Source organism: Leishmania panamensis (genome assembly GCF_000755165.1).
Source record: "Leishmania panamensis strain MHOM/PA/94/PSC-1 chromosome 35 sequence".
NCBI lineage: Eukaryota > Euglenozoa > Kinetoplastea > Trypanosomatida > Trypanosomatidae > Leishmania > Leishmania panamensis.
Genome location: NC_025882.1, coordinates 2,594,820 through 2,610,169, shown reverse-complemented (window position 1 = coordinate 2,610,169; position 15,350 = coordinate 2,594,820). Strand labels below are relative to the sequence as shown.

The 15,350-nt window shown below is 51.4% G+C and overlaps 8 protein-coding genes across 8 annotated transcripts; all 8 read left to right on the top strand.

The window, feature by feature from the left end:
- Nucleotides 1-1,770: 1,770 nt before the first annotated feature.
- Nucleotides 1,771-2,496, top strand: LPMP_357230 (hypothetical protein; the record flags this gene model as incomplete). Its single annotated transcript, XM_010705348.1, has 1 exon — nt 1,771-2,496. One exon carries the CDS (start codon nt 1,771-1,773, stop codon nt 2,494-2,496), a length of 726 nt encoding a protein of 241 aa, XP_010703650.1.
- A 1,132-nt stretch (nt 2,497-3,628) lies between these two features.
- LPMP_357220 (cytochrome c oxidase subunit I) lies at nt 3,629-4,003 on the top strand (the record flags this gene model as incomplete). Its single annotated transcript, XM_010705347.1, has 1 exon — nt 3,629-4,003. The coding sequence occupies one exon, from the start codon at nt 3,629-3,631 to the stop codon at nt 4,001-4,003; it is 375 nt and encodes a 124-aa protein (XP_010703649.1).
- Nucleotides 4,004-4,504: 501 nt separating this feature from the next.
- LPMP_357210 (acetyltransferase, putative) lies at nt 4,505-5,386 on the top strand (the record flags this gene model as incomplete). The annotated part of the gene is made up of 1 exon (XM_010705346.1): nt 4,505-5,386. One exon carries the CDS (start codon nt 4,505-4,507, stop codon nt 5,384-5,386), a length of 882 nt encoding a protein of 293 aa, XP_010703648.1.
- A 458-nt stretch (nt 5,387-5,844) lies between these two features.
- On the top strand, nt 5,845-6,339 carry LPMP_357200 (U1A small nuclear ribonucleoprotein, putative; the record flags this gene model as incomplete). The annotated part of the gene is made up of 1 exon (XM_010705345.1): nt 5,845-6,339. One exon carries the CDS (start codon nt 5,845-5,847, stop codon nt 6,337-6,339), a length of 495 nt encoding a protein of 164 aa, XP_010703647.1.
- A 1,044-nt stretch (nt 6,340-7,383) lies between these two features.
- Nucleotides 7,384-9,579, top strand: LPMP_357190 (eukaryotic translation initiation factor 3 subunit 8, putative; the record flags this gene model as incomplete). The annotated part of the gene is made up of 1 exon (XM_010705344.1): nt 7,384-9,579. The coding sequence occupies one exon, from the start codon at nt 7,384-7,386 to the stop codon at nt 9,577-9,579; it is 2,196 nt and encodes a 731-aa protein (XP_010703646.1).
- Nucleotides 9,580-10,353: 774 nt separating this feature from the next.
- Nucleotides 10,354-11,250, top strand: LPMP_357180 (hypothetical protein; the record flags this gene model as incomplete). The annotated part of the gene is made up of 1 exon (XM_010705343.1): nt 10,354-11,250. The coding sequence occupies one exon, from the start codon at nt 10,354-10,356 to the stop codon at nt 11,248-11,250; it is 897 nt and encodes a 298-aa protein (XP_010703645.1).
- Nucleotides 11,251-11,870: 620 nt separating this feature from the next.
- LPMP_357170 (hypothetical protein) lies at nt 11,871-12,971 on the top strand (the record flags this gene model as incomplete). The annotated part of the gene is made up of 1 exon (XM_010705342.1): nt 11,871-12,971. One exon carries the CDS (start codon nt 11,871-11,873, stop codon nt 12,969-12,971), a length of 1,101 nt encoding a protein of 366 aa, XP_010703644.1.
- A 546-nt stretch (nt 12,972-13,517) lies between these two features.
- Nucleotides 13,518-14,720, top strand: LPMP_357160 (delta-6 fatty acid desaturase, putative; the record flags this gene model as incomplete). The annotated part of the gene is made up of 1 exon (XM_010705341.1): nt 13,518-14,720. One exon carries the CDS (start codon nt 13,518-13,520, stop codon nt 14,718-14,720), a length of 1,203 nt encoding a protein of 400 aa, XP_010703643.1.
- Nucleotides 14,721-15,350: the final 630 nt, after the last annotated feature.

The window sequence follows — 15,350 nt, the reverse complement described above, 5'->3', positions numbered from 1 at the left end:
CCGCCTCTGCCGCATCGGATTCTTGGAACTCGCCACGCACACAACCCTCCTCCCCAACAAAAAGGCACACCGACTCACCAACGCGCCTTCGCAGAGACATACGCCGCAACAGGTTGACTGACTTTGCCGCGCAGAACACCTCACCTCCTTTGGAGTGTCTTTTGGGGATGAGCAGTGGCGTTGTTTTGCCTTTCGCCTTTTTTGCGTGCGGCGGCCGAAGCCGACCGAGAGGACCCGGCGCGACGATGCGCGTTTACACCGCGGCTGGGTAGCTTATTCCAGAACACGGAGGGCCCGTCGCGGGCAACCTTCTTTTCAGCTGGCATGATTTACGTTTCGATTCTCGCAATTCCGAGTTGCGGGCATTTCCCGCAACTGCCGCCAGAGCACAGCCTTGCAGGCGTATGGGCTGCGGGCTGCGTATTTCTAAACATCGTAAGGGGGACGTTGCGGCACACAATAACGGAGCCCCAAAACGCGAAGGTGCCGTCCACACTGCCGGCGGGATAAAAGGAATGGCGAGCAGGGGCCATTATCTAATGCACTTTCGAACGGTTCAGAATGAAGTTTTTCAACGGTCGTAGCCTTTCGCAGGGTTGCAGGGCTGCCGCGCAGATCACGGCAGGCGTCCTCTCAGCAGGAGTTGAAGGGAGCGGTGCGAGACGGAAAGCGCATCGTGTCTCGCACACGTTCTTGGCGGGAACGGGCATCGCGCACCCCCCGCACGCACGAGGTACCCAGGTTTTGAGCAACCCCGACCTGCTAAAAGCAAATGGCCATTGTGGCGATATCGGTGGTCCCCCCTTTTTGAACTTCACTGTCGTTGCATTTCTTCTAGGACTTGCGGGGGTAAATGTCCTCTCTATGCCCTGTGTCTTAAAAATGCCGGTGGAGATCTAAACTGCAGGTGAAAACGTCCTTCTGGTATCTCCTAGGCGAGCGACAGCGATAATTAGGTGGGGGTTAAAATTTGTTGTGGCGCCTCTTTTTCAATGAGACTGGTGAAGGCTTCTTGGGCTTGTATAGCCTTTTACAGGGTGACTGGGAGTGCTGCTTCAAATGACATGCTGTAGCGAGGTCAGTCCCTCCTTGGTAGATTCTCCTTTCTATGTGCAAATACGGTTTCGTTACTGAAACCACTTTATTTATGCTAGTGGTACTTGAGCGCGTGTTTAGGGAGTTACAGAAAAACTGCATATGTGCACACCCAGAGGGGAAATGCGCTAACGAACAAGGGAAAACTTCTGTGCTCTGCATGCAGAGAAGTACTGAGCAACTTCGCTGGACTCAGCTCGCATCTTGCTTTTTATTTTAGGTTTTTCGTTTTATGCCTTGGTTCCGAAAGTGGGTCGCATAGTTTCTGTATGAGTGCTGTAATTGGCACTGCCATCTGCAAAGGGAGGCTGCGTATGCGAGAGAGACTGTTGCTTTCCGCGTAAGCCCCATGACAAGGACCCGCTCTTTTGTGGTGCGTCCGCCCCATGCGCTATTCTCTACCCACGCCACTTTCCTCTGGTGCTCTCCTCTTTTCTCTCCTTTCACGTCATCCTTCTCCTCTGAACACACAGCAAATTCTTGCATGGCAAGCGAGCGATCTGCAGGCTTCGGGGGCTGTAGACTCTAAGTCGTTTTTTCCGCTCTGTGTAACTTCCTGTACCACTCTAGATACTCGCTTTTGTACTTTTTCTACTGTATTGACCGATTTTTTTTTTTCCTTTATACACGCACAAATTCTTTTTTCTTTTTTTATTTGCAGGTACTGCTTTCAAGATGCTTGCCACCCTAACAGATATCACGAATGTGCAGGCAACAGTGCTGCCGCCGCAAAAGGTGAAGATTGTGGCACTGAATGTGGCTCCTGCAGTCCAGACAGTGGCTAAACCCACCGTGGCGCAACATAACCCGTACAAATGGAAGTGCTTGCCTGCTGGTACTCACTCTGCCGCGGACGCGATGGCTGATCAGGAGGCTGCTTACGCGATGCCTGTCCAGGAGCTGTTTCAGGAAAAGGAGGACCGTGCCCCTCCAGCTCCTTGTGGGCCATTGGTGTGCAACACCCTGGTGCAATTCAAGTGCCATCAAGCCGAATTTCTCTCCTCTATGGTGGTGGATAAAGGTCAGTACGTTGTGGTGCAAGGTGACCGCGGTATTGACATTGGGGTCGTTATCCGGATCAACACCACCTCTCAAAAAACGTACGTGGAATGCACTGGGCCTGTGGGGAGCATTTTGCGGCACGCAACGCAACGGGAAGTGGACTACTGGGCCACAGATCTCAAAGATGCGGAGGCGATTGCTGCCGCCTTCTGTCAGGCAAAGGTACGCTCGCATGGCCTTCCCATGGAGATTGCGTATGCGGAGTACCAGTTTGACAAAAAGAAGCTCACCTTCTATTACGAAGCGCGCACCCGGATTGATTTTGTGCAACTTCTCAAGGAACTTTACCGCGAGTATGGCTGCCGTATATGGATGGAGAAGCTTCGCAGTCACGAGTGAAGAAAATCCCTCATGGTGTATTCTGTAGCATAGTGGGCAAAAAAATTTTTCAATGTACTGACGCGAACATATTTTTCTTTTCTTTCCGTGCTTCCTCTCTGTTTTTACTGGGCGGCTCCACTTTTTTTTTTTTATGTATGCACTCCTGGTTTTTGTATTTTGTCGACGCATAGAAGAAATAGGATGCCACTTGCTGTCTAACCTTCTGTGGTGAATCTTCTTCATTCTGCGCTCGATCTTATTGCTCAAGATTCGCTTGCTTGTGATATGTTGTCCTATGGACAGCACTCAGAACGAGTTGCGTTATACTGAAAAAAAAAAAGAAGTGAGACTACTTTTCTTCGTTTAGCTGGACAGTGCTGCTTTTCAGTGAAAAAGGATCAAGGGAAGGCGCTGGACGAGTGAGCGTAAGTATAGACCGCTTTTGATGCTGTTCAAGCAGTCGTGGTCCGTATCGTAGCATTCGCTTTTTCTATTGAGAGAATACACGGTTTCAGCTGAGGTTTTCTTGTTTAACTATGTCTTTTTTTTTTCTTCCTTTCCTTGCTGAATTTTTTTCTCTTTCCTTGCCACTTCTGTTCAACGATTGCAGCTTTTCCATTACAATCTTCGTTAAAGATTATTGCATAGACGTTGACAGAGTTTTGAGCAAGTTATGAACAAAAAATTTTTTGGGATAGACTTCACCCGCAAGGGTTAGATTTTTTTCTCGGTGCTTCCTTTCACTCGCTCTTCTTTGTTTGTCTTTTGGGTCAAGTGAAACGAAAAAAAAAAAGAAACATAAAAAAGGCACGAAATGAGTATATATATATATATATACTGTGGTCTAGTGCGGGCTAGTTGTGGGGGCACTGCAAATTCTATGGAGACTCTGGCAACCCCTTTCGTCCGATGCTTGCTGGCGGCGTGGTGAGCGAAACTTCCAGGTGTGGTCTGGGGATCTGTTTATGGTGCTCTCTATCCCGATGTCTATATCTTCCTTGCATTCTGCGCTTCATTGTTTTTCATCTTAACGAAATGTGCAAACACGTACATATTGGCTGGTATGTTACCTCAACGGTACCCCTTGCTGAAGATGGTTAGCACCGCAGGCAATCAATCGCCTTTTACTCTGTTCTCACCCGTGTCAAAAATGTTCTGTCAGGCGCTCACTGTTGGCAAGCGCACGTATATGCTTGCTTTTAACAGCAAGGCGAAGGCGCGACCGAACTTCGGTCTGCGTGGTGTCGGGTACTGGTCGAGCGAAGTGTATCACAAGCCTGGGCAGAATTACTGGATGGCCGTGTGCTGCACCGTCCCGTTTCTTCTTGTCGGCGCGATCATGATGGACGGCTTCTGGGCGAAGCTGGATGACATTTCAGGTGGTGGTCCGAGCGTTCTGGACTATGGTTGGCGTTCCCAGGACCGCAAGCCATGGGACTTTTCTTTTGATATTGGTGAGGGTTATGCTGCTGGTCCAGCCACCTATCGTCCTGCTTCTGGAGCTGTGGAGCTAGGTCATCATTAGGAATGCCGAGTTTCAGTGGTTAAACTTGGAGAAGAAAAACTAGAAAAAAGAGCACGTAGCGGTGTCTTGTAGCTTTGTCTTCATATTTTTTTTTTTGGCTGTAAAGGTTGCACTTTTGGGCCTATCTCCTCCAGTGTTTCATTTACCATGATGGTGGTGCTGGGACATCAAAAAAAAAAAAAGAAGTAAGAAGAAAGAAAAATAATGGCTGGATTGAAGGTATCTCTGCCAGCCGCTAAGATCGCGCTACCGGTCACCACGGTAGCGTCTTGACGCTGTATCCTTTCTTTTTTGTTTTTACCCGTAGTGCGTTGTAGTAGCACTTCCGTTCTTGTTAGAAACGGGTATTGCCTGAAAGAGGTTGATGTGGATGTATTGTTGTGTGGCACGTACAGCGGAGGCTCTTTTCACGATGAATGTCATGTAATGGTTAGCTTTTATTTCACTTCTCTGCTTTTCTAACCGTGTTCTTGTCCCTCCCCAACTTTTCGTGGTATAGAAATGATCTGTAGGGCGACATCCGATGACGGTGTGGAGGATAGCACGAAGAGTGTATCGGTTCGAGTTATTTCTCCCCGCCACACTTTCTGCGGTGTGGCTGAACAGAATGTAAGAGGACTGTTTAATGACAGAGGCACCGTCTTCCTTTGTGACTCTTGCCTCTCCATTTTTGCACACGCCGGTCATTTGCAGCAGCATGTACAAGCTTGTCGTAATGCTTTCTGGATCCCAGGCGATGAGGTCTACAGGGACGAGGAGCATCGCTTTTGTGTGTTTGCGCTCGATGGCAGAAAGCCTCAGTGTGTTGCTCTGGCACGACGAATTTGCCTTTTGTCAAAGCTGTTCCTTGTCGACAAGGTGACACTTGATGACGTCCACTTTTTCTCATTTATGGCGCTCTTCGAGGTGGATGATGAGGGGTTTCACTTTGTGGGCTACTTCAGTAAGGAATGGACAAGCAGCACGAGCTGTGTTAACACTCTATCCTGCGTGATGGTGTTGCCGCCTTTTCGATCGAAAGGGTATGGTGGCTTTCTCGTCCGGCTGTCATACGAGATGGCGCGGGTGGAGGGTATTGTTGGGACCCCGGAACGCCCACTTAGCACGAGCGGAAATGCTCTCTTTCGCAGAGTGTGGCGGGAGGAGGTTCTGTTTGCTGTATTTGCGCTGGAGGAACGAGGTATCCCGATAACGATAGGGGAGCTGAGCAAGGCGTCAAGTCTTATTATTGAAGATGTGCTAGTTGCGCTGCAGGACTTGGATGTTCTTTTTAGTGTCGGGAAGCAAGGACCATTGCTGGTCGTTAATGTCTCGGAGAAGACGAGACTTCTACAGCGGCGGCTGGCCGCTGAAAAGCTTTACTGGACTAGCGCGCCGTCATGAGCGCTTGAAGACATATATATGTATATTTGAGCGTGTTTGTAGGTCTTTCTACTACAAGGAGACCATTCTGCCCGGACTGAGTAGCAGAAAATCAAGTGAAAGAGGGGTGTTGGGGGAGCAACTGGCGCTCGCATAGACAACCTACTCATTTGTATGTCCGCAGGTTTGTGGGTGAGAAGGCGTCTTCATAGGCAGCTTTCCAAGCCCGAAGCTCTACTCTACTCTCTGTTGTTGTCTCTCCGTACCAGCTTCTCTGCGTGAAAACGTTTTCTGCTTAGCTCTCTGTGCTTCGGCGCTGTGTCCTAAAAAGCGACCTTGATCCTCTTACCCTTTTCTGGGGTGCATATCATGGTCTCTGTGTTGCCTTCAGAGGTCCAGGTGACAGCTCACTTGTTCCTTTATGGGAAAAAAAAAGAGAGAATCCGAGCTGCAAATTGAGAAACCCAACTCCGAACAGTATGGAGTTTATCGAGGTGACTAATGTAGCGTTCCCCGTAGGGCTCGAACATACTCGACGCACACTTTTGAGGCTGTTCGAGAGGGTGCAATCTGTGGAGGATATTGTGGTGGATGTGCGACAGAGTCGGGCGATGATTTCCTTCACAGAATCCTCGGCGGCACAGGAGGCGTTGGTATTGCTTGACGGTTTTCCGCTTTTTGGACGGGCACTGTGTCTGCATGTCTCACCTCCACCAGCTTCACCGATTCGTGGGTACATTGTGGCGACAAAGCCCTCAAAGTACCTGCTCGTGCGCAACACACCCTATCTGACCGTGGTGGTGAAGCTGAAGCACATTGCCGGCGTTGTCGCGATCACATCAGCGGGGGTGAACAGCTGCTTTGTCGTGGCGGAGTCTGTTGAGGATACGATACTCCTGAAGGAGGTACTGCTGTCTCACCCCAGCAGGTGGGGTACTGAGGTGTTTGTGTCTTACCTGCGAAAGCTGCCGTGACGCGTCACTACTTTCTCTCTGCTGCTTTCTCGCCTCCACGTAAGACTTTTCTGTCACTCCATAGCGTTGTCGCCCCCACGCACGCCAGCAGGGGTACGAGACACACACATACGACGAAGAAGGAATGGATGCGACGACGTTGTTGAGATGCATCAGGGATGTCGAGAAGGTAAACCGCGAATGTGTGGACGAGGCGGACCGTGAGCTGAAAGCGGCGGTGTTACTGTTCAACAACCAAGTGCGACTCTTGGGCGGCTCCCATTCATGGCTAATCCCAATAAAGATGGCTCCTGATGAGGAGGACGCATTCCTGGCGACTCCTGAGCAATCCTTCTTGACCCTGACAGAGGAAGAAGTGGCCGCGATGTATCCAGAGCAGGTGTCCCGGCATATACCGCATCTGTGCGAATGCCTACGCACCGAGGAGTGTGTCGCGGCTGCTGCAAGACTACACGATGTGGTGAAGTGGCATGGCAGGCAGCTTCTCGGTTCTCAAGAGCTTCGACTTGCGTGGCGCCGTATCAGAGCCTCGCTGGAAAACCTGATGGAGTGCAGTACGGAAGCAGGTCAACGCTGCAGTGTAAGCACCACGCTGCAAATGATGGACGCGCTCATGAGATAAGTGTATTCGTTGGACAAGGACAGAGGAGCTTTTTGTGTGTGCCTATGTGTGGCACGCGCTATGGATCTGCTATTTTAAAGACCGTAAGCTGCTGTAGTGGTCGTGGAAAGAAAAAGGAAAAGCATAGTGTTTGCTTCCGTGAGGACCAGACACTCGCCCCGGGACAGTCTGTATGCGCCACGGCGTGGCTCTTGTGTCTCCATACATTACATCTGTTTCACGAAGACATGCACGGATAGACCTTTTTCTGGTGCATTGGAGTTCTACTCGTAGAAAAAAATCCACCTTGCGCGTCTGCACGTTCTCTCTGTATGCTTGTTTACTTCTTGTCTTTGCACTCTCTTTGCACTCTGCGTCACAATGCAGAATACTCAGATTGCAGTTTCTTCTCGTGAACCGAACGTTTTCTTTTTCCGTACAGGATGAACTTCTTCGCGATCAGCTCCAGCGATAGCGACAGTGAGTCAGAGAAGAGCCTGCTCCGCGAGGAGGTGCCGGAGACGCAGATCAACCCATTCTGGTTTGAGTGGACGGATGAGGAGGAGCTTGAGGAGCGCCAGGAGGTGATTCCCAAAAAAGAAAAGGCGGCCAACTCTATTCAAGCGCTCTGCGACACGTTCGACTACAATGCTGGCAACCAGTCGTGGCATGAGGCGCTCGAAACGTTTAAGCACATGCGCGATGAGGTACACAACTTTGTACGGAAGTACAAGGTGGCGCCGCAGGCACTGCAGAACTGCCTTCAGGACATGCCAAACTTGGCGGAGTATCTGGAGGGCAAGGGGCGCGAGGACTTTGCGAATCGCTTGGAGTTTAAGAGCCTGAAGGACCTTGTCGCCTTGGTCGAGGAGACGGAGAAGCTCTACAAAAAGGAGCTGGAGGAGCTGGCAAAGGGCCCGGAGAACGAAGACGGTGTGCAGGACGAGGACGAGGATGCTGGTGCGGAGCTGACCGAGTCTGAGTACGCGCAGATCCTCGAGGACATCTCCGGCTCCCGCGAAGTGAATCTGGTGGGCAAGATCGAGAAGGTGATTCGCGCGTGTGGCCGCAAGGGGTACACGAACCTGGAGATCTCCGCCATGGGTATTGCGGTCTCGACTGTTCTGCGGCGCGACAGCCGCAAGCTGCTGGTGAGCTCCGACACCTGGGAGCGTGCCTTCAAGTGGGGTGCCAAGTTCTTCAGTCGCATGATCGCCGCCACTAACGTGCGCTTCGTTGAGGACTCATCGTCGGTGAGCGCACGTAACATTGTCGTGCCGGGCGGCATCCACGGCTTTTTGACGTACCTGCACACAGAGCTAGTGAACAAGTCGAAGTTCGAGGAGGTGGCCAGCCAGGAGTACCTTAAGATCATCGCCTTCGAGAACGACCTCGCTGTTCTCGCTGATCGTGCCCTAGGTTACTATCAGGTCCGCAAGAGGACTGAGCCGTTAAAGGCGTGCATTGCCATCCTCTTCGATATTCTCGGCCAGCGCCGTCAGGAGGCTCATCAGCTTTTCTACAACTCGCTCTCCTCGACAGACACTCTCACCATTATCTCAGAGTCTGTCTTTGATACTGTTCGCGCTCTCCACAAGCTTAGCCTTCAAGTAAAGCCAAGTGCTGCCCTTTCAGTGTCGGGTGTGTGTCACGTTGCATACCAGTACGGCCTTTGTGGCCTGTACCGCGAGGGTCGCGACTACCTGCTGCGAACGGGTGTGGCCAACAGCATCACTGTCGCCGATGCCCCACTAGCAATCCTGCTAAATAGGGCCATTGCGCAGCTCGGGTTGGCTGCGTTCATCGCGGGAGACATTCCTACGGCGCACCAATTGCTGCGCACCATCTGGAGCCTTCGGTCAAACCAGGTGCTGATCGGGCAGTCGCCACCGCCCAAGTCGGTACTCGATGACGAGCACGCGGAGATGGAGTACCGCCACTTGCTTCTTCCTCCCCACATGTACATGCCCATCGCGCAGCTGGAACTGGCGTCCGTCCTCTCTGGCCTCATCATGGGTGTGAAGATGGAGGCGCAGAATCCGTACGAGCGCAATCACATGGAGCGCTACGTGTACAACACTGTCACGCGTACGCCAGATCTCATGGGAAAGCCGTTCTCCTTCAAGGAGCAGGTGGCTGTTGCGTACGAGCACTTGAAGGCTGGTAATTACATCAGTGCCAAGGAGCAGGTGGAGGCGATGACCACGTTCGACACGCTCCCATCGGGCAAGGAGGCGCGCAGACTGTATCTGCAGACCCTGAAGGAGGTTGCACTGCTCGTTTTCTGCTACTCGAACCGTACAAGTTTCTCAACCATGTCCGTCGCCAACCTGGCCATCAAGTTTGACATGGAGGAAAGCGACGTGCGTCGGTCAGTCAACGAGATGCTGTCGGAGAACACCACGCTCAGCGCGTACTGGGACCGCGATGACGCGTACTTGTACCTGGACCGAAATAATGCGACGCGCCTCCAGCACTTGGTGAAGGGGACGTCGGAAAGCATCTCCATTTTGGCAAAGCACTGTGAAAGCCGCCTTCGTGCAGGCGGTGGCCGTGGCCGCGGTCGCAGTGGTGCTGCTGGTGGCCGAGGCGGTGCTGGCGGCCGTGGTGCCGGTGGACGTGGCCGTGGCGGCCGTTAGGCTTGTAGGAGTGGTCCTTTCGCTGACGAAGACGCAAAAAGAAAAGAAATAAGCGACGCTATAGTAGTGTGTACTTGCCGCAAATCTGGTAGTGGCGAGCATGTGTCTAACAACTAAGAAAAGGGGAAAAAGGAAAGCTCATCACAAGTGGCTTTCCTCGTTTTGTCTGTTTCGTGTCGTTGTTCGTGTGGCGCACGACTCGGTGTTGTTGTGCACGTATCAGATCTGGCTTTTCGTACTTGTTTTAGGAGCGTTGGTGCTTGGGGTCAAGATAATGGTTGGCGATTGGGCATTTAAGGTAATTTTTTAAAACCTGTTTCTAGATCCAGAAAAAGGACTGGCGAGGCGCGTCTTGTCACGCTACCGTTCGCTATCGGACCTGACTGTTTGCTTGGCTGCTGCTTCGTTGCAGTGCCAGCGAGTGCCTGTCATGGACGTTTTGCTGTGGTGTCTTATCAAGCACTTGCTAATTGGGCATTGCCTTGTTGCTGTGCTCTAACCGAGTGCATGAAGACCCGGAGCGTGTTGTGAATTGGTACACCTTGTCGTCATGCCTCATCATCTCCTGACGATGGGGCTTGCCTTTCTCTGGCTGTTCTCGCTCTTTTGAGCGAGAGGAAGCTCTTGAGCACTACAATCTGACTATCGTGCCTGTCGCTGTCACGATGTACCCTTCTGCTTCTTCCTCCTTACTCCTCTGTCCCACTCCCCTCCTGGCGGTAGCAGGAACTGGCGGCTTGGTATTCGTTTGATGTGAATCGAGAAAGACAAACCATGTTTCAAAGCGGCAGCAGCGCGAGGCCGAAGCTAGAGCCTGCAGCAGCTGGCTCATATCAGCCGGCACAGATTTCGCGGGAAAAGTACGAAAAGATTGTTCAGGGCAGAAATCGCTTCTTCTTGACTGCCATCGGCAGTGTCGCGCTTTTCTTGGGCATTAGCTCTCTTCCTCAGTTTCTCATCTATCGATGTGCGCGCCAGCTGTACCGAAAGTACTGTCACGGTAAGGTACTCGACCTTTCTCCGAAGCTGTATGACGAAAAGGACGTAGCGTTGTACGAGATGTCCAAGTCTGTTTGTGTTGAGTTTCTAATCGAGGAAAAGGTTGTAGACGATGGTCACTACCGCTCAAGTGAGGCGCTGCCAGAGGAGGAGCAGGAGAAACGGCGGCGCGCCATGACGCTTGATTTTATGATTCGTAACGACCATAACTGGGTTGGCAGTACGGTGAATTTCGCTACCGTTCTACGTGCAGACACACAGCTCTCTGGCTTTCAGAAGTACGACTGCGTGCTTCTTCGTGACGAGCTCCTCAACCTGAACGAAACCAAGGCCCGCAATCTCTTTGATTCTGCAGTGCAGTACGTGAAGGAGGACGGACTGTTTCTTGTTATGGATGTCGGCAAGGCAACGTATCCGCGGCTGAACAAGCTGGCTCGCTGGTTTAACAATGCTACAAACAGTAATATGTGTTTTGTGCACGACTATCACGGGTGGATTAGTGAGAGTATGCTGTACGATGTCAAGGAGGAACAGAGATGCCTTTTCGGTTTCTACTACGCCCTTGTTCTTCAGCCGCGGAAGGCCTCGCCGCCGATGCCACCGAAGACGGCAGCGCCCGTGACAGAGGCATTCGAGGGACAACCACTGTCTCATCGTAACAGTGCATCATAGTCACAGAATCAACGGGCGCCCATTAAGACGAAAAGGGAGAGAAAACAATACGTGCGCTTTGTTTCGTTTTCACTTCGCACCGGGGCGCATCTCTTTCGAGTGCGCTCTTATTGCTTCCTGGGCAACCAGTATCTATGAAGAGGGGGTGGTATATGGGAACCGTCGTTTCCAGTGGCTTACGCCGCGAATGAAGCGCCGCTGCGCAATGTGCGACCTCTACCATTTAGCTTCTCTGTTCTTCTCGCTACCTCGTTGTCTGCGTGGCCGTTACCACTCTACATTAACTTATCTCTCTCTTGTCCTTTTCTATGTGTTCTTTTGCTATCACTTCGTCACTTTCGCGTGACCTCCTGGGTGGATAACGTGGTTCATATATGTGTGAGCGCAGAGTGTTTTTGTATTGAGACTCGTCGCAGTCGAGAACGGCACACATTTGCGTTTTCTTTTTCCTTTTCGGTTCGGTTGCATTTCCCACCTACGCGCATCGTCGTAGCCCATTGAACACTACTAGACAACGACGGGACGTGGGGTCTTTTTTTGTGTGTTCTTTCTTCCATAGCTTATTGTTAGAGCCCAGTTTCTTTTTCGTTTTTTGACTTTGTCGAGTGTGCGCAAGCAAGATGTCAACGGGTCCTCAGGAGTCTATCGATGAGCTGCGGAGTGAGCTGCAGCAGTTAGAAAACTTACTCATGAAGCGAGAGGAGGCGCTTCTGCACAAAAGACAGCAGTCTCAGAGGCTTAACAGTGATCTGGCAGACGCTCACCTCGAGACAGCTTCGCAAGAAGCGTCGAAGGCGACCGCTAGCGATGCGTACCGAGCTGCATCCCGCGCGAAGCAGGTGCTCGAAAACAACCAGGCACAAAGCAGCCAGTCTTTGAGGCCGAATAGGGAGGAGTATGTTAGCCAGCTAATAGAGGCGGACGGCGCGAAAAAGAGTGTTGAGGCAGAGGCCGGGGAGATTTCTGCTCGGATCAAAGGGCTGAAGGAGAAAAAAGTGGACGTGCAGAAGCGCCTTACGGTGGCTCGTCTCGTGTCAATGCTGGACGATTTGCAAAACCTGCTGAAGCAAAAAGTGTACGGCCCGAGCGGTGGCGAGGAGACACGGGCACAGGAGCTTCTGAAGACCGTGCAGGAGTTGTCTCGGGAGCGCGAGCGCACGATTCACTTTCTTTCGAAGAAGGAGCGAGAGATGGCCGCCCTTATCAACTTGAAGCAGCAGCGTGTCGAGGAGCTGCGAAGTGAGTTCACACGGAATGTGAGCACGTATGCGGACTCGAACATCAAGGAGCTGTTTGGTGTCGCACAGCGCATCCAGGTGGAGCGCAGCCAGCTTCTGAGTGAAATCGAGCGTCTTGAGGAGGCAAATCAAAAGATTGTCGATGTCCTAACAGATACCAAGTACACCACAGAGTCGGCGATCAAAGATCGTGATACGGCGCTGTCGGGCGTCACAATGATGGGCGTTTCGCTGAATCCAGAAAAGGAGAGCTTGCAGTTGCGCGAGCGCATTAATAAGGCCAACTCAGAGCGTCGAATGTACATGCTGAAAACCGAGGAGTTGCAGGGAAACATTGACGAGGCGACGTTGGCGTACAGCGCCTGTATGTCAAAGCTTCGCAAGGAGTTTCTTCTCTACCAAGATGAGAGCATCCGTTTTGAGAAGGAGAACAAGAAGCTTAAAGACCTTTGCGACGCTCTCGCTAGGTCGCTCGGTGACTAGCCGAGACGCAAGAAGGCAGCTTTTCATCTACTTTATGTATTGCTCCTAACGTGGTCTTCTGTACACATTTTGCTTGAGTATCCTTCTATGAGTGCATAGATCTCCCTTTTGCTGTCGATGGCGGCGCCCTGCTCTCGCTGTTGACCAATCTCGTGTGCACTCTTTGTTTCAAGAAGAAGAGGAGGAAGAGTGAGGGCCGCTGGGGAAGTATCCGTTCGGGATTTTTTTTCGGTAGTTAGTAACATCAGAGAAGAGATCAACTGCGCGCACTCTCACCAGATGTTGTCCTTACGTGCCTACCGAGCACCCCTCTTTGGTTTTGAGGGGGATGATGGCAAAATCGAATGGGTAGGTGTGTGCTCTGCTGCGGTGGCTTAATTGGCAGCAATGTACTCATTCCTATGTCTTTTTTCCACTGTTGTATCTGCGCTATCGAAGTAGAAAGCTGCTTTCTCTGCTGTTCTCTTTTCTATCTCATTCTCCAGTTTTAGTCGGTTGCGCAATCTTTTCACAAGAGGTGCGCGTGCACCACGTTACACGTTAAAAATGGTCTTTGAGCTCACTCCGCCGTACGCGTATCAGAGTTCTTTGCCGAAGTGCGTAATTCGCATTGACGACAATTGGTACGATTGCACGTCCTGGCGAAACTCGCACCCCGGTGGTGCGCAGATGTGTGATGAGTTCCATGGAAAGGATGCCACAGATGCGTTCTACTCGCTGCACTCGGTGGAGGCGATTCAGAAGCTGAAGCGTATGAAGGCACTGCCGCTCAAGGAGGGCGATGGACCTCGCGATCAGGTGTCGCTGAACTTTGAGAAGCTCGTCCAGCAGTTGCGAAGTGAGGGATGGTTTGAGCGGAGGTGGATTATCGACTTTTCACGGAATATTATTCCTGTCATCGTGCTCTACGTTGTGGGAACGTACCTGAGCTACTCACGTCCTTTCATGGCCGTGATTCTTATCGGACTGGGCATGCAGCAGGGTGGCTGGCTAGCGCATGATTTCACGCATGCCCGCGGCAGGTTTGCCCGCTTCCTCGCCACCACGCTCGGAGGCATGCTCAACGCCTTCTCGGTGGAGTGGTGGTCAAATAAGCACAACACTCATCATATTTTTGTGAATCGAAAAGGCATGGACGCTGATATCCACAACGAGCCTGCCCTGTTCCTCTGGGTACCGGATGTGTCCGAGGACTTTGCGTGCCGCCGCTATCAGCACACCTTCTACCTTGCCGCGTACTCCCTTCTCTACGTTTCGTGGCGGATGCAGTCGCTGCGCTTTGCAGTGAGTAGCGGCAATAGGCTGGAGCTCTCGATGATGGCGCTTAACTACCTGTGGTTGGCGCTGTTGCCGTGGAAGGTTTCCTTGGGCAGCGTGCTCCTTGGCGGTTTCTGTGTCGCTGTGGTGGTGACGGCGAACCACCAGACAGAGGAGATGATCGAGCATGACGAGCCGTACAACTACGTTGTCGATCAACATCGCGCCACTTGCGGTGTCCACTGCTCCAACCCCTTCTTTGAGTGGTTCTTTGGGGGTATGCAATACCAGCTGGAGCATCACCTTTTCCCGATGGTTCCCCGCTACCGTTACCCGAAGCTGCGACGTATTCTGCGCAAGTTCGCCGAGGATAATGGGCTGCCGTTCCACGTTGAAGGAGTCTGGAAGATCACCAAGATGAACTTTGATGTCTTGTACCGCGTCGCCACGAAGCCTGCTGTGAATTCAGTGGAGGCTAGGAAACGTAAGTAGGTCGAGCGTTGAGATGTTTGAATGAGTGGCGCAATCTGAACGTTTCCACCTGTTATGTTCTAGCAAGAGCAGATGCCATTGGGACAAGAAATATCGAAAACAAAGATTGAACGTGGCGTTGCTTTTCTGATGTGCCAAATACTCTTTGGGGTGAGATTGCGGCAGTCATCATTACCAGCAGCAGATGTGCTCATTTTCTTTTCCTCGGTTTTCTTCTCCATCTTATGTGAGTGATAGATTTACTGGGGCATAGTATATCCTGGTCTCTTTTTGGTTCTCCCTTCTCCACTCTCACCTTCTTTTCCCTCCTCTGCTAACGAAGCCCAGCCATGAGGCATCTCGGAAGAGGTGCTGTTTTGCATCGAATTTAAATGCTTTTGCGTTCAATTTCAGACGGAGACATCAAAAATGCGAAAATAGACGATACAGGGGAATGCTGCATCATACTTTATTGTCAGCAACCCGAGAGCTGATTTTTGCTGTTGTTCTAGCGATTCATATATATATATATATATATATATATATATATATATATATATATATATAGTATTCTATTCTCTGTTCTATTACGTTCTTACGTTTCGACTACTACTAACTAACTAACTACTACCTAACTAAACGTTAAGTAAC